The 27,990-nt window shown below is 46.5% G+C and overlaps 1 protein-coding gene across 5 annotated transcripts; it reads left to right on the forward strand.

The window, feature by feature from the left end:
- Positions 1-4,310: 4,310 nt before the first annotated feature.
- On the forward strand, positions 4,311-27,740 carry znf644b (zinc finger protein 644b). Of its 5 annotated transcripts, none has more exons than XM_078107665.1 (8): positions 4,311-4,583; positions 5,399-5,501; positions 9,396-9,598; positions 19,156-21,720; positions 22,448-22,975; positions 24,271-24,384; positions 24,560-24,650; positions 25,702-27,740. In XM_078107665.1, the coding sequence occupies exons 4-8, from the start codon at positions 19,170-19,172 to the stop codon at positions 25,877-25,879; spliced, it is 3,462 nt and encodes a 1,153-aa protein (XP_077963791.1). In that variant the 5' UTR covers positions 4,311-4,583; positions 5,399-5,501; positions 9,396-9,598; positions 19,156-19,169; the 3' UTR covers positions 25,880-27,740. The 5 variants fall into 5 exon arrangements, with proteins under 5 accessions (XP_077963791.1, XP_040040669.2, XP_040040673.2 ...); XM_078107666.1 differs by having other exon boundaries at positions 4,396-4,583; positions 5,394-5,501; XM_040184735.2 differs by lacking the exon at positions 5,399-5,501 and having other exon boundaries at positions 4,323-4,583.
- Positions 27,741-27,990: the final 250 nt, after the last annotated feature.

Consider the following 27,990-nt stretch of genomic DNA (forward strand, 5'->3'; position numbering starts at 1 on the left):
ACTTTCAGATGCAGAGTTGAAGTGGATCGAAGCCCTCCAGCACTGACAGACATAAGGGACAGTGGGATGTCTGTCTCTGTCTGTGTGTGTGTGTCTGTCTGTGTGTGTGTGTCTGTCTGTGTGTGGAGGACGAGTGGAGACTGCGACTGAGAGCCAAACGTCTGCATTCCACGGCTCCTCTGGCACCGTCCGGAGCGCTGCAGCGCGTTTATTGCAGCAGCTGAATGTGCAGGAAGCTGCTCGGCTCCTTTACTCACCGAGTGCTGCCTGATGTTTCACTGACGAGGACGATCGCCGCTGCTTGTCATTGTGAGATCAGAGTGCAGAGAAACTGTTCACTGTGGAGCTTCTAAGCAGAGGGAGAATCATTAAAACCGCAGTCCCGTCACTTGATACCTCCCAACCCCCCCGTGGCAGTACTGGTCCTATATCCCATTGCTTCTCAATTAAGTTGAAAGCTTGCAGCTTGCAAGTGCAACAGTAAATAAATCAACCCAGCGAAGGCTCAAAGACTGTCAATCAATTATCCCATTAGTGAAGAACCTTCCCCAAACAGCCCTCGTTGTTCTTGCCTGTGATTACCGGCTCAAAGCGGACCAGCGCGTTCTCATCTAGTCCGGGATAACAAGGCCCCAAACCAGCTGTTTTCTCTTGCGTGCAGAAGCATTAACTTAACAACAGAGCCAGGGGTGATCCGCTATTCTCTTTGCAGAGCAATCAAGGGAGCCTAAATGGGCTTATCGCGATAATGAGCGTGCACGCGCCACGCCCTGACACGCGAGATCGCTCTCTCTCTCCCTCCCTCCCTCTCTCTCTCTCTCCCGCTTTGAAGAGAACAAACACGTCGGTGAAAACTTTTAAGCCTTCCCTCTCTGTTTCTCTCCCTCAGATATGTTGCGAGAAGCAAACAAATCTCGCTGCCGAACTCCAAAGCGCCGCCGCTCTCCAGTGTGCAAAACTAATCAGCCCGTGTTGCTCGCCCAAGGTCTTCCCGCTCTTTTTGAATGTTTTTTTATTAGCAGTGTTTGGCCCCCACAGTGAGGCAACATGAAAGGGAAAGCACGGGCGCTCCGTCTCTCGCTATTTGTGTCAATCTCGCCTGCTTTAGCGTGTTTACAGAGAGATCAATTCCCCAGCGCCGAGGGGCGGACATTGTCACAAGTGAATAATTTAATAACGGAGCTTGTTTATTTCGTGGTGGTGACGGAATAAATGTATTTTTCGGGTGACATTGACCTTCAGTTGTCAACAGATTTGGAGAGGAAGCATTGAGGCCATGACGTCTCCCCGTCTATCCTCCGCAGTTAAAAATAAATAAATACGTTTAATCATTTAAAATGAGTTCAAAGTTTCCACAGATTCATTTCTACTCCTCTGCAGCATGCGGGCAGCACCGTGCCACTCGGTTGGACCCCTCCCCGCGTATCAAAACTACCTGAGATTGTCGGGATGTGGGTATCTGCTCCCCGCATGGCTCATCAATGAATTATGGCCCACCGCTTTCCAACAGACGCCGCCGTGTGAGATCTGCTTAGCTGATGAAAAATTACATCAACATCAAAGAAGTCCTCTTAAAAGAGCAAGTTTAGAAGAATTAATATTTGATGGTGCTGAAAGCCCGCATAAGCACACAGGCAACGGGTGCCTGGTAATCTCTTAAGAATATTAAAAGCCTTAATATGCCATATTTACCGATATTAAGGATTAAAACAGCATATAATATGCGTTTAAAAAGCGTTTTGCATATCAAAATACAATTTGGGAGCAGTGATTTAATGGTAAGACTCATTTCAAAAGGCATAGCAGGGGTGGACACAGCAGGCGTCCCTCTGCCCCCTTGTGGTCGGCTTCGGTTACTGCAGGGGAGGAAGGCCGTTCAGACATCATGACGGACCATTTATAAATGACCAGGTTCATTTTTAGGAGTATTGCTCCTCATTATGATGTCTTCTCGATGTAAAGTCTTCTTTTATCTAAACCAAGTACACGTCGCCTCAGATCGCCCTCCCGATGTTGGAGGAACTGCAAACTGCCGTCACGCTAGAGTCTTGTGTTCAGCTCTGGAGGATTCAAAGTTTTATTAATTAATGTCTTTTTGTTTGTCATTAAATGATTCAACCTGTTTGATGTGTAGTTGTGTTGGTTCTGTTTCACCGATTGTGTTCTCGGGAGGGTTTCTTATTCTTATTACCAGGTCCTGGTGTGAATCTGGGAAAGAGCATAATGTGGCCCAACTTCCTAAACACATTAAATGATGGAAACCGATGCTGTGACCACAGTTGACGGGTTGTTAAAACGAGAACTTCTGTCATCTTTTCAGTCAGATCACATTTTTACCCAAAGTATCGGGGCCCTTTTATGGACACACATCATGACATGTCACAGTAGGAAAACCATAGGTGTAAATAATACATGAACACATGTAAGTGAGTCAGAATGTAAAAAGGTCATCCCTGTGGCTCAGCCCGTGCAGACACGGGACCCACGTTTGAACTGGGGCATCATTTATGTGAGGAAAGATGAATTTTAAGCAGCAAAAGAGCGGTCCGGGGCCGACCTTGAATACAAACGAGGCCTGAAACAGCCTTTCATTAGCGCGCCGCCGCACCTGCGCAACCAGAGAGAGGCCGCCTCGTCTGAGCGAGTGAACTCAGTAATTCCTCGTACTGTCTTGTGCCCCCGTGATTTAAACTTCTCTGCCTCTCTTTGTTAACTAGCTTCAGCATAATGATGTCGTTTTCTGTGATGTTCCAACACCATGGCTGGAGGCAGGAGTTTAGTCAGCAGCATGCAGGATCAAGAAAAAGAAAATGAAAAAAAGTGAGCCACTGAAAAATGGAGAAAAATGGCTCGCAGTACCCCAAGGTAGGAAATAAATTGCAGACGATAACTAGTGAAGCGAGGCACAAACGGCATAATAAATTGTTCAAGATTTTTGCTCTCATTTCGCGGCGCAAAATCAAACTTTGGAGTGCACAGTTGGCAGGCCATTAAAAGAATTACTTCATGCTCTGAAAACAGAAGGCTTGTGTCAATCCCTATATCTCCACTGCAGAGAGACAAGGCACTGCTCGCGATTTGCTCTGTGTTGTCTGCCATCTGGGCGGGAGCTCCGATGAGCTCAGATCACAGTGAGCCAAGCACAAACACAGTAAGTGACTTGGAAACCGAGCTGAAAGAAACACATCTCTGCTGAACGAGGAGCTAAAGCGAGTGCTAATACACACTGGCGTGGAGTGAATGAATATTAATGCACAAATATTTATGTCTTACAGTTTCTCTCAATACATCAATATTAATGATTAATGATCTGCATTCCACACATTAAATAATTGAGCAAAAATAAATAAGTGATATTTTGCCCAGTCTAATAAATATTCAGTAGATTCGGAGAGTTGTCTGCAGACTATTTTGTGTTGATAATAGCGGTCGCTGGAGCAAAGTACATTCAAAGATTTGTTAGTTGTTTGCTTAATCCAATCAATAATTTATGTGTATGAATATGAGAATTACCACTCCAATCTACCACTGCAGAGACACACACACACACAATGTGTTTTCCTCAACGCACAGCAAATCCTACGCACAATACAAGTATATCATGGTCTGCCTTCATGTTGTTGTGTTTTTGTGTGGCAGGTTCCGTCGTAGCATGTAGGTGAACCAGGCTTCCACTTTCCACTCAGTTTGACATTTGACAAACATGCATCCAGACATTTGGATCGTCTTCTAATAAGATGGAGAGGACATCCGATTAAATGTATTGGTTCATCATTGCGTCAGTCAGAAACAAAGCAAGCCAGGCCTAAAGCTTCTGTTCCGGTCCGATGACAATCACGTTGTAATAAAGACACACTCCGGCTGACATGGCGACGTTTGAAGTGCCTGATGGTTTCCAGCAGAATCATGAAAATAACACAGCTGAAAACTGGCACGTGACGTCATCAATAATGTATTGCATCCGCATTCTGCAATCTAAATGAGGGTTAAAGCGACACAAACAGTACCAGTCAAATGTTTGAATACATATGCAAACAGTAGCACATTTTTCTACCACGCAGTGACACTTTTATTTCCTTTTTGGAATCTCAGATATTGGTCACTTTTGTGTCCACATCGGTTTGTTATTGAAAAACAATAAACGGAAATCATATTTTTTGTTAAGTGTTGGTGTATTCACGTGAAATCGACACTTTCCGTGGGAGAAAGTAGGCCGGCTGTTAAAGGTCAATTATGGATTCATGTTACAGTCCCAAGGTCATGCCCCCCCCACCGCGCGCGCACCTCGTGAGTGCTCGTTAGTTACCGTTAGTTAACTTAGTGGTTGCCGAATGGCGGGAGGTGTTCAGAAGGGGACACAACGGACCCGCAGCGCAGTTTGGGTGACGCTCCCTCCCCCACCTCCCCCCCGTGCGCATCCCTCTCTCCTCCGGACCGCAGCGCAACCTGCCCGACTTCTCTTTTCTTTTTTTTTCTTTTTTTTTGGTGAAGCAAAATGGCGACAGTGTGAACGAGGGGAAGACGGGCAAACGGCGTGACGGCGCAATGGCAGCCGGGAGGAGGACGCGACTGGCCGTCCTGAGGTGAGTGGCTCGCGGGGACGCGCGGGGAGACGTCGCGTGCGGCGGCCGTCGTGAGTCGGTCACGTGTCCGTGAGAGGGAACAAAAAAAAAAAACCCCGCCGCAGTGAGCGACAGCGGCCGGAAGCTGCTGCAGCCTCAACTTCAGTCGGGCCGCTTTCGCCTCACAGCGTCTCTTCCATACTGTGTGTGTGTGTGTGTGTGTGTGTGTGTGTGTGTGTGTGTGTGTGTGTGTCCGCTAGCTGGTGTCGCATTGCCTCTCTCAGTAGTCCCCAGCTGTGTGTGTGTGTGTGTTCAGAGTCCAAAGCCAATCCCTGTGTTCTACATAATACACTATATTTACTTTACCACTATTCCTTCGCTTCCATCCAAAGCGACTTACGTTGCATTTTTAACACATGGCTTTTTTACATTTTTGCCCAGGGAGCAATTAGGGGTTAGGTGTCTTGCTCAGGGACACTTCGACATGGGCCATGGGGCAGCCGGGACTCGAACCACCAACCCTGCGGTTCCCAGCTACGAGCCCTGTTATTTCCATCTACTTTGCACTAACAAACCCCGAAATGCAATGTGTCTCCTTCTGGAGATACAGTCCACGCTACGCAGGTCGTTCTGTTTGCTCCTCTTCATGGACTGGAGCGTCGTCCATTATGCAGCGATGGGACTGAGTTAACGAGGGAGGGGTTTTTAACACCGAGGGTTGCAACTGGCGATGCAGTTGCAATACATCTGGTGTGTGCAGATTTATTTTTTTTCCAGTTATTTGGGTCACAATGACTGAATTTGCTGAATCCCCGTTTTGTCCCCCTCAAGCGTAGGTCAGGCGCCAGTGGGAAAACAACGTTCAATACTTATTTTCTCTGTCGTGGCAGTGAACACGACACAAGGCCCCACCAACAACGGCGCTACCATCACAGCTTGGTAAGAAATTAAAGGCTTTAACCGTAATAAACTGCATCTAGTGGACCAGGTGCTAGCAGAGGTGCGCGTTTCAAAGAGACATATATGTGCTTTGTGACCAAACATCAGCAGACAGGGATCTCTTTCATTTAAAATGGTGATCCATCCGTCTCCGTTTGGTCTACTGTCACCACTCTTTTCATCGTCGTATGGGTAACGTGTGAAAAACAAGGCAGTAACTGATTTTCTGTGACCGTCAATCAAGGTCCATCGATCTTCATTAGCAAGGGAACTGACAGCAGAAATCAGCCGAGTCAAATTCCTTGTATGTCCAACGTATTTTGGGTAATAAATGTTCCTGATTCCTGATGACGAGCCCGGCGGGAAAACAATGGCCGCCACACCGTCGACATCCCGACATAAGCGAGTCCTTGCGCGCCCTGCAGGTGTCTGAGGGAGAGCTTAGGTTTCCACGGGAGGGGGGCCTGTGGCAGCTTAGCGGCCCAGTGTCGGTCGCACTGCATTAGTACACCGCCGAGAGTGAAGGAGTCAACCGCTGGGCTGAATAAATCAGATGGTTGAGGCTGATGTTATCCACAAATTGATTATGTGTCACTTGACGAGGTCAAATATTTTAACCAAGATGCCTGAAGTCCCCGAGTGCTCGGCACAGCAGACGGCTATGGGTTCTCCGCTTACGCAGCTATATAAATGAAGACACCCGGGACTGCTTAAATGGGAGAACACTGGTCGGAATTAGCAACCCGTCAGTAATCAGGTGGGTCCACCAAGAACACCGCGGTCTGCAGAAACACATGGGAATCGCTGAGGGGGATGGAGGGGTGAGGTCAGCTTCTGAGGATCACACTCGTTAAGTAATCCGCATTAAGTGAACAACGGTCGCGGTTGTTCCTCTCAGCGACGAACGCTTTGAGCAAACACCAGAGCTGCAATCAAAGATATCCATCCTTCTCGTGTGGAATTGTCAGAAAACGGAGAAAACACAATTATTGTCTTGTCTGAATAACAGTCCAGAAGTCTGTTGGCTATCGCCTGAGGCAGCAAATCCACACACACGAGCAGCAAGAACAACTGATTTATCTTTTCCTCATCGGAAACGTTAGTAACTCCAGTGGGCCCAGCACACGGCCTCGGTGTGCAGCGGCGGGGGGGGGGGGGGGGGGGGTCGCGCGGGGGGCACGAGCAGGACAATCGCATGACGGGCGATGAGTGTGTCCTCCCGACACAGCTTCCAAGTGTCGGGTCGAAGGCGGCGGATCTGGGTGTGTTCACACCGGGCTGGTCGCTGCATGAGCCCCCCCCCTGAGGTCCTGGCTGAAAGAGCTTCTGATCCTGCATGAAGTCCTGCCCAGGTGGCACCAACGAGAAGCTGGAAAAAGCCCACCTCCTAGCTGACGGTTTCTTTTACCTTTGAGAGGTCCAAGCGTTAAACCGAGGCTGCTTCGTAACCGTTTAGTTCCTACGTAAGGTTTCTAACTGACCTGCATGAGTTTTCCTTTTGGTCTCATTTCAACTCTCAACCGTAATATTTTCCTACACTTAACTGGGACTTGTGAATTCACTGCGTTAAGCACGCATGGAAGTCTTTCCGACTGCCCTGCGCCTTGGAAAATGAGTGAGAGGGTTTTTGCTGCAGCAGTGGGGTCCGCGTGAGACCCCGAATAATCACTAATTCAATGTATTAATGTCAAAACAAACACAAAGGCTTGAACATCAAGTACTCCCTTCAGTTCGTGTGCCGTGATTCCTCGCGTGGACGTTCTCGGCTTTCCCTTTCGGATCCAAAACAGCGTCCGGGTACCGGAGGACGGATTCCCTGAGGCCGAGTGTGTCACGTGTGATCACAAAGTCTTACCGAGACCCGAAACGGGGGAAAGGATGGAAACGAAAGTCTCAGTTGATCTGTGTAGCGAGCACAGAACTTCCCCCCCTCTGTTGCAGGTGTGTTTCCTCGCAGCCACGCGGTGGAGGCGGAGCTTCGCCGTGAACTCGTGAGTACACGCGCGTTCATTTCATCGGCCTCCTGTTCGACACTCTGCACCGTCGCCGGAATCCGCCCCTGCTGAAGCTCGACAAGCGCGGGTGGTATTAGCGGAATACCGCCTCTCATTAGAGGCGCCACTGTCAACGCAAGACCAGAATCACAACAAGATGACCCGCTGCGTGGCGACGCGCTCTCACGACTCGCGACTCGTCCGGATCAGCCCGCTGAACTGAAATGACTAGTTAGTATTTGAGCGAGCGTTGATTAGCGCTCAAATGGAAAAAGCGAGACAAACGGGTGTTCCGCCGGCGTTTAATGCTCCGGTTATTAGCATTATCGTCATTATAATCACAATGGCAGAGCGCAAAGCTAAAACGTGGCCCCGCTCTTCAGAGGTGTGATCATTCAGAGGCACAGTTCCACGTCTGCTCGCCAGCTTGACACCTGAAACCGCAGCTCCGAAGTGTGAAATGCTCCGAAACCACGTCTGGGTGTGATTACCAGTCGAATTAAATCGGAGACGTCAGTCACATGTGCCCGCGCTTTTCACTCCTTCACTCGTAGGCAGGTTGCTGGGAGTGACAAGCCGGCTGTTGATTAATCTCCAGCGTGAAACGAAATCCCTGACACACAAGTGTTTACGACGCGCCGCCGTCTTTGTTTCAATGTGTTTTTAAAATGCCCAGCGGAGGATTTCGATGGTGAAACGCTGCGACCGCAAACCCAAAGTGGGTTTCAAATATTCCCCCAAGCTCGTTTGATGTGATGCACATCGTTATTTAAATATTTAATTTGGCAAAACTATCTACTAAATGGTTACTGTGTCTTATATCCACGCTGGTGATGACTGGACATGTATGTGTAGAAGCTACTCTCTTGTTGCATGATGTTGGCCTGTTAAATGAGGATCTCTACAAGGGCCCCGATTACACTTTCTCAACAAAAGAAAATGTCATCATCATTTCAGTCACATCAAACAAAAACCAACAGATTCTTTCATTTAAAATGTCATTTCCTGGCCTCTGGTGAAACATAATTAAGTATCTTTGAGTTTAAAGGTCTTTGCAAACGCTGAACTTTTCTCCCTGTTCATTAGAAAGGGTTGTTGTTGTTCACTGCCTACATAACTCTATTCAACCTTTTATATAAAGGTTTGATTTGCTGCTGGTGTGAATAGTTTTGTCTCGTTGTTTATTAGTGACTGTGTGTAGAGGCCTTCAGACTCTCGGTTGAACTAAACATTAATGAATAAACGTCATTGAGGCAACGGACACTCTTACATATTTAAACGATAGACCAATAAACGTTCAATCAAAAGTATGAGTCTGATTCTTCAAATGAGAATAACCATTGTAGTGCAGATACTTCTCAGCTTCCCGTATACAATCTCGCTACAAATACGTTCAAAATCACCACACCAAATGCACACAAGTACCACGCAGGCAGTAACGCCGTGTGTGTAAATTAACAAGGCCTCAGAGTACAGATGCATTTGGAATCCCTGCGTTGCATCAGTGAGGACCATCTCAGTGTAACACACTTCGTCCAGAACAACCTGGAGCTAATGGAGTGGTTTTTTCAGGCAGGGTTCCATCAGTCCATTAGTCCGCTAACGGAAGCGAGCGGCAAACTGCACGAGGACGAGGACGAGCCGGGTGTTTGCGGGTGAGAGGGATTCTACGAGACGTATTTGGGGTAAATTTCCAGGGATCAGGGTTCGTTCTGTGGTTTGTGTCTCTGACTCTCGGCAGCCTGATTATACAAAAAAAAACCCCGGAGCAGCAGCTCGTGAAGCCGGCGCGTGTCACGACATCCAGAACTGAGATTCCCGCTGTCTTTTACATGTAAACTCTGCGACACTACACTTTTTTCAAATGATTTCTTCTGACTTCTTCTGAATTTGTTTTTAGGTGATTTCAGCTACCCAGGCGCCGGCCGGGTGAGACCGCTTGGGTCCACCGAGGCCCGAATGAAGCACCAGGGCCGAGAGGGGCCGACGTCCCGGGCGCAGCGGTTATGGAGCGCTTCCTCCACTAAGGGGCAGGATCGGATCACTGATGCACTCGGCCCTCGCTCCAAGGGACGAGGCATCGGAAAGCAGCGCCGGGAAAAGGTGCGCTGTGCAATCTCATTAAAATGAGCTGATGAGGAACAAACACAACGAATAGATTCATATTCAAAACTTTTATTTAGAGGCTTGTCGTCATATTAAAAAGTGCCTGAATAAATAACATGCCGTTCTGACTGAGGAATGTACTGACAATAGGATAATAATACAAATGCTGCCACAAAGCAAAATTAACTAAACCAATAATTAAATCCGGATATCCAGGGCCGCATATTTTTCCGAATTCAAGGTATGATCAGAATGCTGAATCTGAATTCATCCCCTCAGAACATCTCCGTCCAAACAGCGTCTATCTCTGAGATTGTGATTAGCGAGCTTCTTTTGTGCATGAGCTGCGAGGCGGCTAACCCTTCCTGTGATGCCCATCCCAGGTTGAGCTCGGCACTTTCCTCATTAATTTCCCACTTATTCTCCGAGTCGGCTGTGATATTCACGCGATCGCAGCAATGCAGGGCACAGGTTAGGCGCGATTATGCTGACGGAGGGCTTTTTACAGCTATGCTCAATGAAATGTGGAGTGCGGGATTAGACGCGTAGGAAGTTATATAGTGATTAACCTTCATTTGAGTCCCCTCGGTGATCTCTCCGGGGCAAATCCTCCCGCCGTCAAGCTCCTTTCTCCGCCTTGATGAGTGACCTTCAAAATATAAAAAAAAAAAAGATGGATGGAGGCGTTGCTGCTTCTTTACGCTTATGGAGCATTTGTTTGGCTATTCGGGGCTTTCAAATGCTTCCTTAAACCACACGCACCACTTTGATTCCTTTTAGCCGCCATTCAGAGGCAACTCAAAGTTTCCCACGTGGTTTCTGACCCCTGCAGGCGCCACGTAGCCGTGCGCCCATAAGTTGTCCTGCTCAGTCAGGTGACACGGCATGGTGACTCCAGTACAGTGACGTGCGCTGATGTCAGTAAGAGTTATGGAAGCCAGATTACACGCACACACACACGCACACACAGTAGTTATTACTTAATGCTTAATAATGGCACACCGGCCAATTATGTCTGCCAGTCAGCGTCGATGAAAACACACACTGCTGAATATGAAGGCAAATGGCTCGTAGTCGCCATTTATTCAACCACACTCATCAAGTCGATATTAAGCCCGAAATAGTTTCTCACTCCTCAATCTGTAGATTATTTGTACATAAAATCGGCCCGCCGCTGTTTCCTCCCGAAGACCTCGATCACAGCGTTGTAAAACCCGTCTCAGTTCGGTGATGTCGGCGAACGCCGCTGCCGTCATTTTGACTTTTTGAATTTCGCGGGGATTACGCTTACAACGTAGGTGGTACGTTACTGGACGCCAGCCGCGCAAATGTCCAGTAATGTCTCAATTTTAATGTTTGATACGCAACGTAAATGATTACTGGCGTAACCTATTTACGTCCAAAGGCACAGCGGAGTTGTGCTTTTTGTCGTACATGTTGTAGAATACAGTATTCAAAAGTTCTGCAATGAACGGACCTTAAAAGAACCGCTTATTCTACCACTTCTTTTATAATTGATCATGCGTAACGTCATTTGTCATTGTGACGTCTAAACAATTGGAATAACACACATATTGCATATATAACAGTAAAAATACAAATACAAGTTTATTAAATAAAATGATTTAATAAACATTTCGGTGGAGTTTTGGCAGTGCCTCATCCTATGTTAATTTTACACGAGTTCCGATGGCAGCAGGGGCCGTCTGTTGGTAGCGTTTGTTACTGACTGCTTGCTGCGCTGTATAGATTATAGTATATATACTGTAATGACTGTGGGGATCTGTTCATCAGTGTGAATGCGGTTGATCCGCACAGGGTCAAATGTTTGTTTAAAGACAACAGGAGCAGCGTTCAGGCACTGCGACGAACATCTCCATCTCAGAAAGGCATTTTGTTTATTGACAGAAACAGCAAGGAGACATCTGCCGGTGGGGTGAAGATTGTTTTAACCACTTTCCTCCACAAATCCACTTGTTTCATGAATTATCTAGAAATAGATGTCAGTCATTTCAAACAAGACACGATAAAACAGATATCTGCACCAGGAAACAACATTTTAACAAGCTTCTTTCTGTTTGAAAAAATGTTACTCCCATCTTTCATTTGTTTGAAGAAAATACACATTTTTATTTTCTTTGTTGTTTTTTTTAGGTTTCTGATGTGGTATCAGCCGTTATTGTTAGCAATCTCACCAATAATGGCTAAGACTGCATGCAAATGATGTCTTCATTTCAACAAGCTAAGCGTTTGTGGAAAAAAGAAAGGATTAATGAAAGCTTGAATATCACAGTTGCTAAGCTCCATTTAATCAATTAAATGTATCGGTGCCATCATTTTCTAGTCATTATGCAAAGATATTTAGCACTACCCCGGTTTGATTTCATATTATTTCATGCCACGGCACCCTATTCCCGCTAATCCATTCCCCTCACGCGCGGCACGGTCTGGCGAAGCCGCTCCTGTCCGACGCGGCCATGCGTTTTCCGCGTGTCCGTGCGGCAGGGGCCGGCTTTCTCTCCGCCGCGCCCCTTTTTTCCGAGCGAGGACATTTTTTGAGCCCCTTTGATTCGGCGCGATTTGTTTTGATGTGAGGAGTGAGTGGTTTTTAAAATCTCCTTAACTCCCCGGGCCCGGCCCGGCCTCCCACAGGGCTAATGACCGCAGCCTGGCCCCGCGTTGAATAATACAGACGCTGGCGAGGTGGAAGTGGGGAGGAGGGCCGGGGGTTAGACGCGGGCCCTCCTCCTACAGTACACCTCCATTGATAAGATTGCATTAATTGGTATGAATAGAGAGGAGGGTTTTTTTTTCTTTCTTCCTCTCCCTCTCCTTGTATACATTTACCATTATACTCATTAGCTTCCCGTTGCCTCCCAGCGAGCTGCTCCTCCACATCCCCCGGGGTCTCCTGGGAGGCAATTTGCATCTCTCCATGGTGTCCCTCTGGGGTTATTGAGGAAATATTAGCCCCTTTTCTTCTGTAGCCCGACCCCTTTGATTTATTTGGAGCCGGGGCCGATAGAGTGGCACTCACATGTTAATGACTGCCGTTGATACAGGCCCCTGGTGCAAGACGACTCATTGATCTGGGTTGAAAAGGTACAATTGACAAGCAGCGCTGAATAATCGCCTTACATGCGTCCGGGTGTGTGTGTGTGTGTGTGTGTGTGTGTGTGTGTGTGCGCAGGCGGACCTTGGGAAATGACAAGGGGAATCGCGTCGCTGACAAGGCCGCTGAGCTCAAGCTGTCCACTTTCCCCCCGATGGAGTAGGACAAATGGGCGCCTCTTTTGTCGTCCTTCCGCATTCCCAATTCGACGTGACTCCCTGGCGGCCGCTGTTTTTCATCTCTCTGACCCCGCGCGTCCGCCTGTTTGAGCCGCTCCGAGCTCCCCTAAACCCAAATTAGAGGCAGCGCGCAACGCGCTTGATCCAGATACTGTTTAGAGTTGTTTGTCCCGGGCTAATAATAGAACCCGAGGTGCCTGCTGAGGACTGACTACGGTTGCCATTAGTGACTGCGAGGCCCGTGCTCGCAGCTCCACCCCTCCCACCTCGCTCGGTTCCTGCTCTCGCATTATGTTTTAAAGAAAGATAATGAGAGGTTTCATCCTAATGCCTGCGATACTTGACATGCCTCCGAATTTTTAAGCTCACTGATGTCTGCTGAGCAATGTGGAGCCCGTCCTCAATTTGGAGAGCAGCTTGACACCGACTGCCTTTCATCTGGATGGTCACATGTCTGCAGCAAAGCGGCAACAACATAGTTTGATATTCATATATATATATCAATGTGTATATATTAAGAAACGCATCTCAACCAAAGAGGGAAGCATCCGCCCAATCCCGGCAACAACTTCTGTCTGTCTTGCGTCGTGTTTGTGAACTTTCGGTTCATTCATTTAATAAAAGTCAACACCTTGACTGGAGCCAAACAAATACCCTGTCCCGGCAGTCGCTGCGTCTTCTCTGCGCACGCTTGAAACAGGTCAGACGTTGTGTGCATAATTTGCGAATTTGCGTATTATTACAAAGGGGCGGAGCACGGTGTGTCATCCCAACGAGGCGGCGCTGCGTGCCAAAACGTGGGCAGGTGGGTAGCGGTGGCGGTGGCGTGTTCGGGGTTTGTTTTCCTCTCGGCGATGTGTATCTAAACGGAGCAGATAGGATGTTTATGAGAGCCATCTGCTTCGGATGCCCGCTGCCCTCCTCAACGTGAGAGCAGCCTCATTAAAACGGTCACATGCCTGAGAAATTTCTTCTTCCCCTTTTTTTAATTTTTCTTTTTTTTTTTAAAAAGGAGTAGAGTTTAAAACTAACAAAGCCTTGGGAAATCCCCATCAGACACCCCTCCCTTAATCCATTTAATTTTGAAAGGTATTGTTTAAAGCTTTAAAGTTTATATCGTTTAATCCCCCTCCAACACTACGGGCAGCAAATGAGGCCGCGTCAGCAGCCTGAACAGACATAATCTACTCCACACAACAGAAATCCTCCTTCAAGACAAGGTTGCACGGGGTTTCCTGTGAACTCGCTGTTTGATGTTCCTACCTGCTATTGAACATGACTTCTGTCTTAACCCGACTGTCACTCGCTCCCTGTCCCCTTTTATCACTCCCAATGTTCTCGCTTCACCTTTTTTCATCAGTAAATCTTCAGCCGCCTCTCTCGTTCCCTCCCTTTTTCTTTTCGGAGAGAGGGGGCGAGCGAGAAGTCTATCGTGAGCCGGTTCGGGAGAGATTTTTTCAGTGATACTTGCTGGACGTTGGTTCAAGGTTCACTCTCACCTGTTTAACCCTCGTCCTGTGTGTCCTTTTTATTTTTTTATTTAGTATACCCAACGTCCTTTCACTATAATCTTTGACATTTATTATTTGAAATGATACACATTTGAAAAAATAGTCTTTTTTAAAAAAAAAATTTAGATCATTTTTCTTTGCAAAGCGTTTTATGAAAAGATTGATGCCACTCTCATATGTGTCCGCTAAATATGAAGCTAGATCCTCTAGCTGGTTAGCTTAGCATGAATCTTCTTAGTGAGGAAACCGCTATCCGGCTCTGTCCAAAGGTATGCCGACTGAAACTTGTCATTTACTTTTCCTCTGTAACTCATTGTAGTCTCTCATTCTGCACTTGGGTGGCAAATGCAGGAAGATTTTCTTTCTTCTTATTAAATCTGGGAAGGCATTAATAGCTTGAGGATTCTACTGTAATAGTTCAATGAATATATATACTGTTTAAGTATATAAGACTATTAGACGTGCTTGGTATGTTTTTTTTCTTCTGATGCTGAATTTTTGGTTAATAACGTAGTTCAAAATTGTAAGCGAAACTTTCACCTCAGCTCTTTATTATGAACTTGTGTTCACATTTCCACCAAAGGTGTAGTTTTTGAATAGTATCAGTATTTATACTAAAGTAATCTGACTGGCTGCTGACGTATTTAGCAGATGGATTTTATCGTTATTTCATTTTATCAATCAACTGCGCCTTCTTAAAGTTCCTTTATACCTTTTGTGAATCTTTTCTAAAACAACTTGAATGGACACCCGATATCTTTAAGAATACATTAGTGTTTAATTTTCTTACGATAAAGAACAGTGTTTTCTTTCTAACACCACTTCTGGCACTCACTCGTTTTCCTTTAATGCATAATATGAGTCATATAACACTGTTTCTATTTCCACTCAAGCAGTAAATTACATTGTTTAGTTATCAAAGGCTTTGCGTAATTACATTTGTGCAATTCGGGATGACAGGGCTGATAGTGTCTGCACAAGACGCTGGCATACATAATCACAGCCAGAATCCCATTAGGGAGAATGAGCCCATTATTATGGAAATGACCTATGGGTGACAAGAATTCAGTGGGATGAAAGAGAGCGTAATCCAGAGGCAAAGGCAGCGTGTCAAGCTCCTCTCTTTATTTTCTCCTGTGCAAATTTATGAAATTTGGGGTGTTTCTTCTGTTGCTGTGTTGCCGCACGTTGTTGCGTGAGGAGAGCGAGATTTGGCTCGTGGCGTATTTTTGTTAATTTGTCCTTTCTCCTCTGCTGTTTGATACTGCGGGGAAGAGGCTGCGCGGGCGAAGAAAGTAGAACAAGAACTTTGCGTTGTTTTTCTCTTCTTTTTCTTCTCCCGCCGTGGCACCTTCTCTGAGAGAACGCACTCACCTTGGGATTACCGGAATGTCGAGGCGAATCTCCGTCTGTTTGTTTTTGAGCCTCGCTTTGATACCCTCGCGCTTAAGAGGCGGCTTCATAAATTCACATTGTGTCAAATAAATCAATAGATCCCATTAGCCGGGGAAGTAGTGTAGTTCGGTACTTGAGGGACCGCGGCTCCCCTTGTTTAGACATTTCTTCAGCAGCAGGCGATGGCAGAGGGATACGAGGTTGGCTGTTGATCCGTGCAGACAGCTCCAGCGGTTGAAATGGTTTTGGCTGACTGGTCCCAGTTGGTTTTTAGCGCTGTCTCCACTGTGCTGCCAGCCCGGGTCCTCGGTCCAACAAGGAGAAGGAATTTGCTTGGACACTCACGGCCCTTTACGAGCCCACAGTGCCGCACTCGATCCGTGTGTTGTCCCTGTTCTGAGTTTGCCTGTTTCACTGGTTTACGTTAAATAATTGATGAAAAGCCATTCCGCCGTGGTGGAATCTTTTTATTGTTTATGTTGCAGTGGACAGCACGCTTTGTCTTGGGTTTGCAGCTTAATTAGTTTCTTCTTATTGTTAATTGGAGGAAATGTGTTGTGAATGTCCATTGCTATGGATCCCAAGGTGTCCTGGTCTATTGGCTTGTTTTGTTCAACCAACAGTCTAAAACCCCAAAGCTTCCATTTGGAATTGTTGGAAAGGTTTGGCATCTTTCTTATGAAGTAACAAGTAATGATGATAATGTCAATCGAATAATCGGTTAATGCACTATTGTACACGAGTAACTGTATCCTTCTCTTTTTTTCATCCTTAAAGAACACACAATATATACAGAAGTAATTCTATGTACTCTCAGACTTTCTTTGTATCGAGTCAAGCGTTAAAAGAACCTTGCACCTTCAATCATTGCTGCGTCCATTGGTAAGAGAAAAAGCAATTGCCAATTTTGACCTATTTTCTGTTCCAAGTATTGATCTTCCATTCAATCATTTACATTTTTGGCACAAGTGATCAATTGACATGTACTTTTTATTAAACTGATAGTTTTTCTTTGGTGAATCAGACGTAACCAAAGTCGTACATCAAATTTCTGGGGTTCATTCAAATGAGTCAGGTGGCTCATGGATAAAACTTCTGAAAACGTTTTCTTAATGTCTATTCACAGCACTGAAATTCAAATACTATGTAAAAGAACCTCATACAACCCCACTTCAGAAGACCCAGACCATCCGCACAGCTTCCCCCATAGTCCCAGACTGGTTTTGGGCCTCACTCAGGCCCCTGCGGCTTGTATTAACATGCATGTTATCTTACTACACGGCAGCTACTGTTTTCTTTGTCTTGCTCAGAGGCCACTCGCTCCATGTCAAGTAAAGTCCTTCAATGATGTTGACTGTCTGTTGTTTTTAGAGGGTCATATTGTGCGCGGAAAGATGTTGTTACTTCCTTCAAAGAACAAAAAATGAATTTCTTCCAGGCAAAAGTACAGCATTTTCATGAAATGAGACCGCGCAGAGCAGAGAATGACTGCAGGATGAAAGAGAACAGGGCGTGACGAGCGCCGAGGTTGTGTGCCAGACTCAAAGCCACGCTGATGTGAGTACATGGCACGAGTCCCGGCCCACCAGCTCTCAGAGAGAACGTGTTCAACTGCATCTCTTGAAGTGATTCAGATTTCTTTCTCTGTGATACAAATTGAAGCTTTTATTGTTATCAGCCCGCAGTTTATCAGGTACACCTGCAATGCAATCCAATGCAACGGCCTAATGAATCCGGTCTACATAGAGGCAGAGCTGAGCACATCAATTAGATAACGTGACGTAATAGCCTAATATTGTCCATCTTGGACACATCACTAAGATGGAAGCATTCGTTGCATTGGATCACATTGTACGGATGTACTATATTGAACCAAAGGTTAAGAGCATCTTTAGAAAGGTGATTCTTCAACAGAGAGAAGAAGGTAAAAAGACGTGGCCAAATGCCTCTATTGTCTATTCTGTTGTCTAACATGCACAATGATAATGATGCACCTCCGAAATCTCATATACAGAAACAGAGAAGATTGAGGCCAACGTCTTTGTGAAAATAGCAAACAGGGTTGGTGAAAGCTCACAGCAGATCGATGGCTGCATACAGCTTAAGCGTATTAGAGCTCATAATCCCTGTAAATATCTCCAGGCAAGGCAAAGTCAGCCTTTTAACATCGACTAAATGAAGCTAGCGGAAGCAAAATGAATTCATAAAGAATTGCATTGGCGGTCGAGCCCCTATTCTTTATATACATACATATATATATTTAGCCTCCAGTTGTGTGAGTCGGCTGCTAATGATGCTTCGCACACATTTTGAACCAAGATATTTTGATGGTTCTGCCTCCCCGCCGTTTGGGGGGGTCACAGCGAAGTTTGCTTTTAAATGGAGAGCGTCTGTTCCCCCTCCGAACCTTTTGACACCACAACAGATGGGGCGAGTATGGAGCTCGGAAGGTTTTACCTCGGAGGTGGTAACAGTGAAGCCACTCATTAACACCGAATTTACCACTTCGTTAGCAACGCAGCTTCCTGTAGAGAGCGACCAGCCCTGGATGTCAAAACCCACTGAGCGCACGCTTTGAACTAAATCAACTCTGGACGGCACGCTTTAATCTGTGCAGTTTGAACATGATAAATCATATTCTGATCATGATCCTATTTAATGACTAACTCCACCAAAATAAACAAGTGTGTGTGTGTGTGTGTGCCGAAAGTCGTAATGTTTTTCTTTATGCAGGCCCATGTTTGTGTTTTAGACAGATTGTGTGCCTGCCAATTTGTCAGGATTCGAGTAACAACAGTCTCATGCTGGGATCCGCGTTGGCACCATCACAGAGTGATAAGACGCAATATGATCTCATTGGAGGTGTACTTTGTTCCCATGGAAATTGGTCAATCTTAGCAGACGACTGAGAACTTTAGGCGGAGAAGCAGGGCAGGTTGAGTCCCAGGGGTACGCTCACATAATTAAGCATCCTCGCCAGGGTATTCAGGGCTAACAGCAGGGTTTGTTGTGAATAGAGGTGGCGAAAAAGGGTGTTGGGGAAATCATAATGCGGCGCAGAATAATACAGCTCTGGTTTTATGGAGAAAAATAGGGCTTCTTTTCTTTTAACAGCATCACATTATCAGTGTGGAAAAAAATGAGCTAGACTTTTTGAAACCAGTTGTGCGAGAGTGTTTCATTTTGTAATTTACATAGGCATTACCTCTTTCTGCAAATTGTCTTCGGATGGTTCGACACTGCACCTGAAATAAATATTAGGCTGATAAGCAATGCCGGCTTCACGCGGCCGGCTTGCAAATGAGCAGAAATATGAAGTGCACTTGATGAATTTGTGATATTCTTTCATGTTTTCAGAACGTATCGGCGCTATGTCTGATCTGAGAGGAAACGCACCAGAGGACAAAGACGTGGAGCGGCTGTCTGACAGCCCAGGTCGAACTCAGGAGCCATTACAGAGTCACACATTCTCCCCGAAGAACAATGCTGCCGGTCTGTCCTCGGATGAACACGAAAACCCTTTAAATGGAACCCAGCCGAATCCATTTGTATACAGCGGGGCCCCCGCTGTTCCCCATGCAGGCAATTCATTGCCTTCAGGAGCACTTGTTAATGGACCTGGTTCACACCCCAACTCAGAGGTACACTGTGTCCTGAACAAAGGCACTGTTTTATCCAACAATGTCCTGGATGCCGCGTGGCAAGCGGGGACGGACACGAGCCCCGAGGTGTTACCACCACCTAGTGAGCTTCAATCAGACGCTTGGAAGAACACAGCGGGGCCCGTCTTGAAAACACTGGCCACACAGCCAGGTGTCAACACGCCGCTGTCTCACTCGCCGGAGAATGAGTCCAAACTGGCCCGTCCCGCTCCGTCGGGTGCAGGTGGCGCGGAGCAAATGCGCATTAGCCGACCCTTGACAAAGCAGACCACGAAAACAGGATCTCGCCGGGACGCGGAGCGGTCCGAGAGCTCCTCGGACGACCACGAGGACGCCGAGGCGGTCGGCTGGGATTCAGCGAGCGAGCGCTTCTTGCACAGTGACAGAAGGCTGGAGACCGGAGTGATGCACCGGGGGGACGGGAAGCACAACACGCATGCAAAAAGCATGTCAGCCTCTCTGGAAAAGGTTAACAGCAGCTTAAACCACACACGCAGACGCGCCTGTTTCTGCAGCGATGCTGGAAACGTTGACGTCGCCGACCAAGATGAGGTTGTGGGTGCCCGATCTGATATTAAAGACTCTGCGGTGCCACTCAAGGATCTTTCTAGGAACACCGTGTCAGACTCTCTGCACTGTATTTACAGCACGGCAGCACAGGCGGGCTGTAATGAGCAAAATGACCCTGAAGATGAACACAATTGCACCTCTGAAGAAGACCGTTTGAGGACGGAAAAAGTCCAACGAGATCCGCTTTTCTTTTCATGCACAACATGCAATGTTAATTTCAAGGAGAGGAGACATTTCCATAGACATATGATGTATCATTTAAGCAAGCATAATCAGGTGAACAGTGAGAACGTCTCGCTCCCCTTTATATGCAGCGAGTGTGGGCGTTTGTTCTGCGATAGCAGCTCCCTCATGAGACACATCGTTATTCACCGAGACGGGCTAGAAAAAGTTCGGGGGGGAATCAAAGATCTCAAAAACGCCGAGTTGGAAGACGGGGGCGCCACAGTGCGTTGCCCTCGCTGCACACCTGTGTGTGATTGCCCTAAAATCTCCGTCCAGCACGCCAAAACGCGCGACAATCTCAAGCACTACTACTTCTGCGAGGAGTGTAGCTACATAACGCTGACACAGCAGGCACTCGAAGCACACTTGGACACGCACAGGCTTCGACACAGGGAGATGCCTCCAGCTGACGATGCCGAGGAAGCGGGCCGCGTCCGGTTTTGGCGCGAAGCGCGCTTCTTCGCGGGCAGAGACGGCGTAGCGCCGGGAGGACGTTGCGAGCTGGAGCGTCTGCGTTCGCTTGGTAATTGCCTAAAGGTCGCCGACCAGCCTGATCCGAATCTGCATAGGTCGACTTTTGTGGAAAGGCCCCATTTCCCCAAAAGGGGGGACTTTTGCATCGGGACGTCCAACGACACAGCTGTAAATCCTGCTCTGTGTAACGGCGGCGTCGGCTGCGCCGAGAACACGCCACCGCCGCGTGTGTGGAGGGTCGACCGGCATGGAAAATTACTCCTGCAGACCGCAGCAAAATTAGATGCAGCAAAAGATCTCACCTGCATGGAGGAACACAATGACTGCGAGGCTTTTGGCAGCTCAAAGCGGGCCGGCGAGTTCTTACCATCAAGTCCAAAATTAGTTCAGAAGCTCCATCAGGGTGGCGAGAACGTCCCGGCAAGCCGGAGCCTGCAAGCGCGAGCAAACCCAACTTCTCTGTCGACGGGAAAAAGGTCAACGCCCCTGAAAAACACTGGCGCCAATGTGAATGGCGGTGACGCCGGGAACGCCGCAGGCCGCTTCTTGGGAAGCGGGAATGCGAGCAACCCGTACGCGCGGAGGTATTTCACAAAGAGGCAAAGGTTTTCAGCCAAAGACCAAAGCCCTCGCGTGCTCAAGGACGAAGAGGACGGAGGTGAAGACTGTAGTGACATAGAGCAGCTCATCATCAAGGAGGAGCACTTGGACACCACAGCGTGTGACGGTTCCCCAGAGTCGCCCCCAACGTCCGCGCGGTACAGCTTTGACGTTTTCGCCTCACCGGCGCCGGAACAAAAGCGCTGTCCCTACTGCCCGGCCTCGTTCGAGTCGGGTGTGAGCCTGTCGAATCACGTGCGAGGGCACCTCCACAGGGTCGGCTTAAGCTACGACGCCAGGCACACGGTCTCGCCGGAGCAAGTGGCACTGCGGGACCATCAGCCACGCGTCCGCAGAAGGATTCCCAGTGGCACGAGGAGAATGATGAAAGGTACGGGTGTTGATTTTACTGTGACGCTGTTGTGTGACTCTGGGTTGTGGAAGATGATCTACCCTATCGCTTGTCACGCTTACACACAACTTCAGACTGTACATCATGTACTTGTACATCTGATTGGCGGATGTTAACGTGCTAAAGCGAGCGTGGCAGCCATTCTACCTGCTTGTAAATATGTTTGTGTTGTCATTGGGAGAAACTCACTGTGAAGCTTGATTCTCTGTATCTTTGCCCTTAACGACCCCTTTCAGATCGCCATTTGGTTTTGTTAGTCTAAACATTAAGATGAAAAGCGCTTTAGATGTAGATCTATGTTAAATGATGCTGTTATTGTAAATGTACTAAAAACAAAGTTCAGAGCATATTCATTGCTTGCAAAGCATAGCAGGGCTCATCCGGCAGCTAGCAGCTAACGATGCTAAGAGTGCAAACAAGGACGGACAGAGCTAATGATGTTGGGCGCTACGCTTCTGTGAGGAAGCCATCGGTCGGGCCGCCGCTACCAGCTGATAAGTGTGCGTTGCAAAGTGGGGCCGCCAGCTAACCAAACTTACATGTCCCAGATGTTTAAACAAAGCACTAGAAGTTTGGGTTTGAGCACACACAGAGGGCGAGTGACTCCCGGTAACAAGCATTCCAAAACAGTACATCTTGAATGTCGGATTGGTGTTTTTTGTTCTTTCATAACTATGTTTTTAACAAATCTCATCTGAGATTACAGCTGTTAAGCCAGAAACCCAAGGAGAGCACAAATGTCCCCTGTGCAGAGGTTGGTTCGATACGAAGACCGGCCTTACTAACCACGTGAGGGGACACCTGAAGCGAATCGGTACGAGTGTCGCCAGCAACGGCAAGTCCCCGCTGTGCATCCTAAAGGAGCTGCTCCGGGACCAAAAGGAACATCAGAACACCCTCCAGGTCCTCGATAAGAGGAAATCCCCCTCACGCATCAGCAGCGACCGCCTGATCCTGATGCACGTGGCCGTCCCAGTGAAAATCCAGTTGGAGATGAGGAGTCCACGTCCCGTGTCGGACAGCTTCGTGGCCAAACAGGAGGCCTTCTCGGATAGGAGGCTTCAGGTGGCGGCGCAGCGAGGCCCCGAGGCCTCCTCCAGCACTCTAGTTGAACTGCTCAGGGTGAGACAGAGAAGCATGGAGCTGTCGGCGAGAGGAAACCAGGAAGACTTCAAACCCAGGGACCTCTGTGATTTCCCCAAAGGTTACACGGAGGCACCAAACTGGGCTCATGGTATGCAGTCTCATTAGAACGGTTTCATAAACATGTGGTTTCAGCATCACAAGTCTCTGCAGGTAGAACGAGAAGGCGCAGTAGCAGATGGACGGGCATTTATGTAAAGTGTAGTGCATTTGTAGATCTACGGAAAGATACATTTCAATACCTCACCCTTTTGCTGGAAAGCAATGGCTACTCAATAGCTCGTCCATGTGTTATTCCTCCACAGATTAAGCACATTTAGCTCTGTTCTCTAACAGGGAAGTTCACTACACATTAACATTCAGTCCATCAATATTTTATGAAAATGTTTCCGGTGTCTCTTCTCAGATAGCTGTATGCTGCAGATGGATGCCAGTTTTTAAACAATGGTCTTTTGATTTTTTTTTATGGTAGGAAACAACAAACAAATACAGTAGATTGAATGTCGCCAAAGTGCTTTTGAAGTTCCTATTAAAAAATCATGAGATCCTATTGATGTTGAGTTGGAAGCTAGTCATCCGTGTTCCCACAATTTTGTTTAATGTCTGTCCAAATCAAACTTTCAGTGGCGGCACGGAGAAAGATTTAAACATCACATTGCTCTCTATAATGTTCTGGATATCTTTCTTTGTCCGTCCGGCCCTGAAAACTTTAGAGCACGCTTCGTAGTACGCCGTTAGGGCTGTGAGGAAAATACTTTTTCATCACCGTCATTAACATTTATCACTTGCAAATGAAATGGAAATATAAAACAGATTTATTTCAATCAATATTTATAGATGTTTTTGGGAAATAATCACAAAATACATTTTTATTCTGAGAGATCTTTTGGGATTCCTACTTAGCAACTATTGCGGTTAGCAGGCGATGGGGCGCAGCTTCGCCAGTTTTCTGTCAGAAGACTAACACGTCTGTGATATGCCAGAGTAGTTTATGAATCCTCTGTGACTCCGGTGTATGTGAAAACAGCCCCCTCCCCCCCCAAAGACACGCGATTGTGTTAAACTTCACTATGTAACACTTTTCAGACAGGAGAGTGCAAATCAGATGCTTAGAATGAAAACAGGTGGAGCAGCACACTGGGAGTAACAGTTTTGCTTGATAATAAAATTACCGCGTGAATTTGCACACCACCCCGCAATGCTTTATTCCTTCAATAATACAGTGTCACCACTACTGATGATCTCTAGACCTCTATTGGAGATATTATGTATCAGGTAGACTGTATTAAAAAAATATACTCACCCGATTGAAACCTAAACACTTTGATCCACTTGTTCTAGTTGAGATTCATTTTTTATTTTTTTTTCAACGTTCTAACCTTTCAGGGGCGTGTGATTCCAGTAAGATTTGTATTGAGTGTAACGGCGCCGTCCCCGGGCTTCCGGCTCATCTTCAGGCCTACGCACACAGGAAGAGGACGGCCGCATTTCAAGGACACGGTACGTCGATGGCGATGAGCGTGCAGCAGAATGTCAGCGTGCTGTTTGATTGAGGAGATTTTGTGGACATTAGATGGAATAGTGAACATCAACAATGAGAATATTTATTCATGCCTCTTCTCAGTAATTACTTGATGCATTCCCTCAGATGAAGTATAGCGTTTTGTCTTTTTAGGCTGCGATTACCAGCCGAAGAAGCCGAGGCCTGGGCCAAAGAAAGACGTGCCACCCTCCCTGAGTGCTGAGGATTACACCTTCACCTGCAGGTACAAACAAGCAAAGGAAACCTATGCAAGCGAGAGTTCTCTCTACCCAGTTACGTGTCTCGTGTGTAGGCCCCAAATAAAATAGATGAGGAGATGTAGCAGCACAGCAGCGTAAACACTGACCAGCCACTTCTTCTCTGGGACCACACAGAACCTTCACAGTAGCTCCAAGCACTCGCTCCCTAAAAGAAAACCACGTTTCCATTGGCAGAACTGGTGAAATGTGGATGGGATCAGGCGGCACCTCCGGTTCTGAGAAAACGACCACACTTGATTTAGTGAACCTGGTGAACAGGAGTTTATGGTCTCAATTTCCACTTTCAAGACTAAATGATGCTCCCATTTAGCGTTAAATAGGCACGAATGCTTAAGGGCGGGTCTACATTGTGATTAACAGGTTGTCACTGCAGTATACAGCATCTACACGTCAATACTGCACATTCCCAATATGGTCACTGTACTTTACTGGGTGCAAAAAAACAAGGCAGAAGTGGAGACTGGGAAGTCCAGCGTTTAGAGGTTTAGGCCAACATACTTTGGGTCCGTATACAGAAGTGAGCAATCAATTAATTGGCCCACTTAAAAGCTTGAAAGAGCCTTTTGGGAGAAGTGTTGGTTTCCACTTCAAGTTGAGGGTGTTTTGACACCATTTTTTCCTTCCTTCCTTCCTTCAAATACCTAAAGTTATATATCGACCCACACCGAGGACCGATCTGATGTCCGTGTGTGTGGGAAATACACAAATTCCACCAATCATAATTCCTTCTCAACAAACTATTTCATATGGGTCCTTCAAACGTCAAAGCTTTCTCACCAAAAACTTCAACTACCACATCATGATAAGTTGACAATACACCTTTGCGAGATTGAAGACTAACACCTTAAACGCATCATGAACTCTTAAGCCCCCGGCGTATGGAACATGTAACTGGATGCAGGAGAAATCGTAATGCAACCAATGCAATAAAAAACAATCTAACATTCCCCGCTGAAGAAGACTGTTGTGCGTCGGCTGTAGAAACAGTAACTGGCTCCTCCTCCCTGTCTGCAGATTCTGCGACCTCGTCTTCCACGGTCCCCTGTCTGTCCAGGGGGACTGGATCAAGCACCTGCAGAGGCACCTTCTGCACACCGGCGTGCCGCACTCAGGGACCGGGATGGTTGAAGTTCTGGGTCTTGGTCGTGATATGCACATGAGTATCTGCCGTGAGCGCGCAGATCTCGACTAGAGTTTTACCCCTCGAGGACCTCCAGCGGCCTGAATTTGCACTTTGTTTTGGACTAGTCCTGCAACTGTTTTTAGGAATACATAAGACTGAATCCAGACAATGTAATAATAGTAGTATATTGATAATATGATATATGAACTATTAGCCAATCGTTTGTGTTGGATATCTAATACTCTGCTTTGCTTTATAAATTTAGCTAATCCAACTTTTGGGCTTAATCTTCTTGACTGGTTTGCAGAAGCTGGTCTGGCAGTGCAGAACTGCCATTGTTGTAAAAACATCTGTCGTGATAAAGAAAAGTGCCTCTTTAAAAAGCATGTTCAAATGACAAAACATTCAAATATCTCAATTTCGTGTAACTTTTTAATGTCATAAGCAGAACATTTCTCATTATAAAAAGAAACATTTCTCAATAGCTTACTCTCTTTTCATGAGAACCTATTTTTTTGTCACAACAACAAAAGCTAAAAGGAGCATGCATATATTGGCAAAACACACGAGCATTTCAATTGAGTTCACGCCTCGCTTTCTTCTGGAGACGACATCAAATCAAACGGCGCTCGCTCCCGTCGCCGAGCGGTGTACACGGGGCTGTCGTTAGCTGCCGGATGCTTTGTGGGATTTCACCTCCCTGCGCCTGCATCAGAGCGAGCATCTCTCTTAATCAAAGCGACATTCATTATGTTGGGACAGCTTGTTCTGTCACTGTTCTCCTGCTTAACCTTCACCCATCAGCGCAGCTTCTGAAATCCGGCTCTCATTACAGCCGCGATAGCAACGTCTTTTTATAATGAGGAATACTCTCTGGTTATAACCAACAAGCGCTGCCGGTTATAACAACGGCGTGTGTTGTTGGAATTACTCTGTACATGTGAAAGCTTCGTTCGTGGTCGGGTTGATTCTTATTTTGTTTTTGTATTAATGGAGAGCTACGCTTTGTCTTTCTATGTGTTTATCTTCCCAATTCTGATCGCAACATTTTTGTTTCAAGTTCAGAATAAGAAAGTAAACATTAATATATACTATAGCAACAATATGAATGTATATGTTTTATTCAGTAATGCAATATAATGTTAGAATGAAGGATTTAAGTAAATCAATAGAAATAATCAATATTAATAATAATATATATATAATATTCAACTTTTAAAAAAATGTGTAGACGTGTAGAGCGCCCTTATGCAGAATTAAGCCTTTCTATAAACTATTTCTATTACTTCCTTACTCAGGCTTGAAAGTTTTTAGACTTGCTCAGATTCTGATACACTTTGTAGATGTTTGTATAAAAAATCTGTGACATTGAACTTGCATGATTTTAAAGTGTAACTAGATTAAAACAACAAACATAAATGATTCTTAAATCAGCCGCATTTATTAGTGATGCCCCGCTGAGTCCAACGTGTAATGTAGGTACGGGAGACATTGACCGTGTATAGAGAGGAGGTCCAGAACCGACCCGAGGGCGGCGGCGGACTCGTCAGGGGTCCACTGAGACGTTGGTGGAGCCGACCAAAGGTTTGGCTCCAGTGAGCAGCCTGGCTGCGATTTGGAAACCAAAAAGCTCAATTTGCAACAGAGCAGTGAGCCAAACGTCGTTGGCCAGCCGAGGTCGGGGTGAACAAGAATGCCGGTGAATTCATAGTTGAACGTTGGCTGCGCTGAGTTTCTGATTGATAGATTTTCATTCATTAGGTTTCTGTTTTGGAAACTCGATATGGAGAGCCGACCAGACGCGTCTGAAGGAAAAGGACGCTCTCCCTCTGCACGAGCTCTGTTTTTCTGTTTAATTCCGATAAATCTGTATGAGAATAAGAAGTCATTAGTTCATGTCAATAAATGATCATAATGCTTCCTTCAGTCACTCTTGGCTGTGATCGGTGCTGACTGAGTTTACATGAGCACAGGAAGGGATGCATTTACTCATTTGTAACAGAAAACACACATTTCCGCTCATCTGTAGCGCGTAGTTGATCTTGATATTTTGGTGAGTTTTGGAGAGCCGTAGAGATGTCTTACTTCTCACGACATGAGGACAAGATGCCAGTCTGGTTTCAGGTTCTTAAAGTGCCACAAAAACAAATACATTAAAAAAACTCCACAACTCTTTTTCA

The sequence above is a fragment of the Gasterosteus aculeatus genome, chromosome 8 (genome assembly GCF_964276395.1).
Source record: "Gasterosteus aculeatus chromosome 8, fGasAcu3.hap1.1, whole genome shotgun sequence".
Lineage (NCBI taxonomy): Eukaryota > Metazoa > Chordata > Actinopteri > Perciformes > Gasterosteidae > Gasterosteus > Gasterosteus aculeatus.

Bases quoted from the DNA above. Each gene is read 5' to 3' on its own strand.
- znf644b (XM_078107665.1), top strand. From the start codon at position 19,170: ATGTCTGATCTGAGAGGAAACGCACCAGAGGACAAAGACGTGGAGCGG. The intron at 22,976-24,270 runs GTATGCAGTCTC...CTAACCTTTCAG, and splicing joins GGCACCAAACTGGGCTCATG to GGGCGTGTGATTCCAGTAAG. The intron at 24,651-25,701 runs GTACAAACAAGC...CCCTGTCTGCAG, and splicing joins GATTACACCTTCACCTGCAG to ATTCTGCGACCTCGTCTTCC.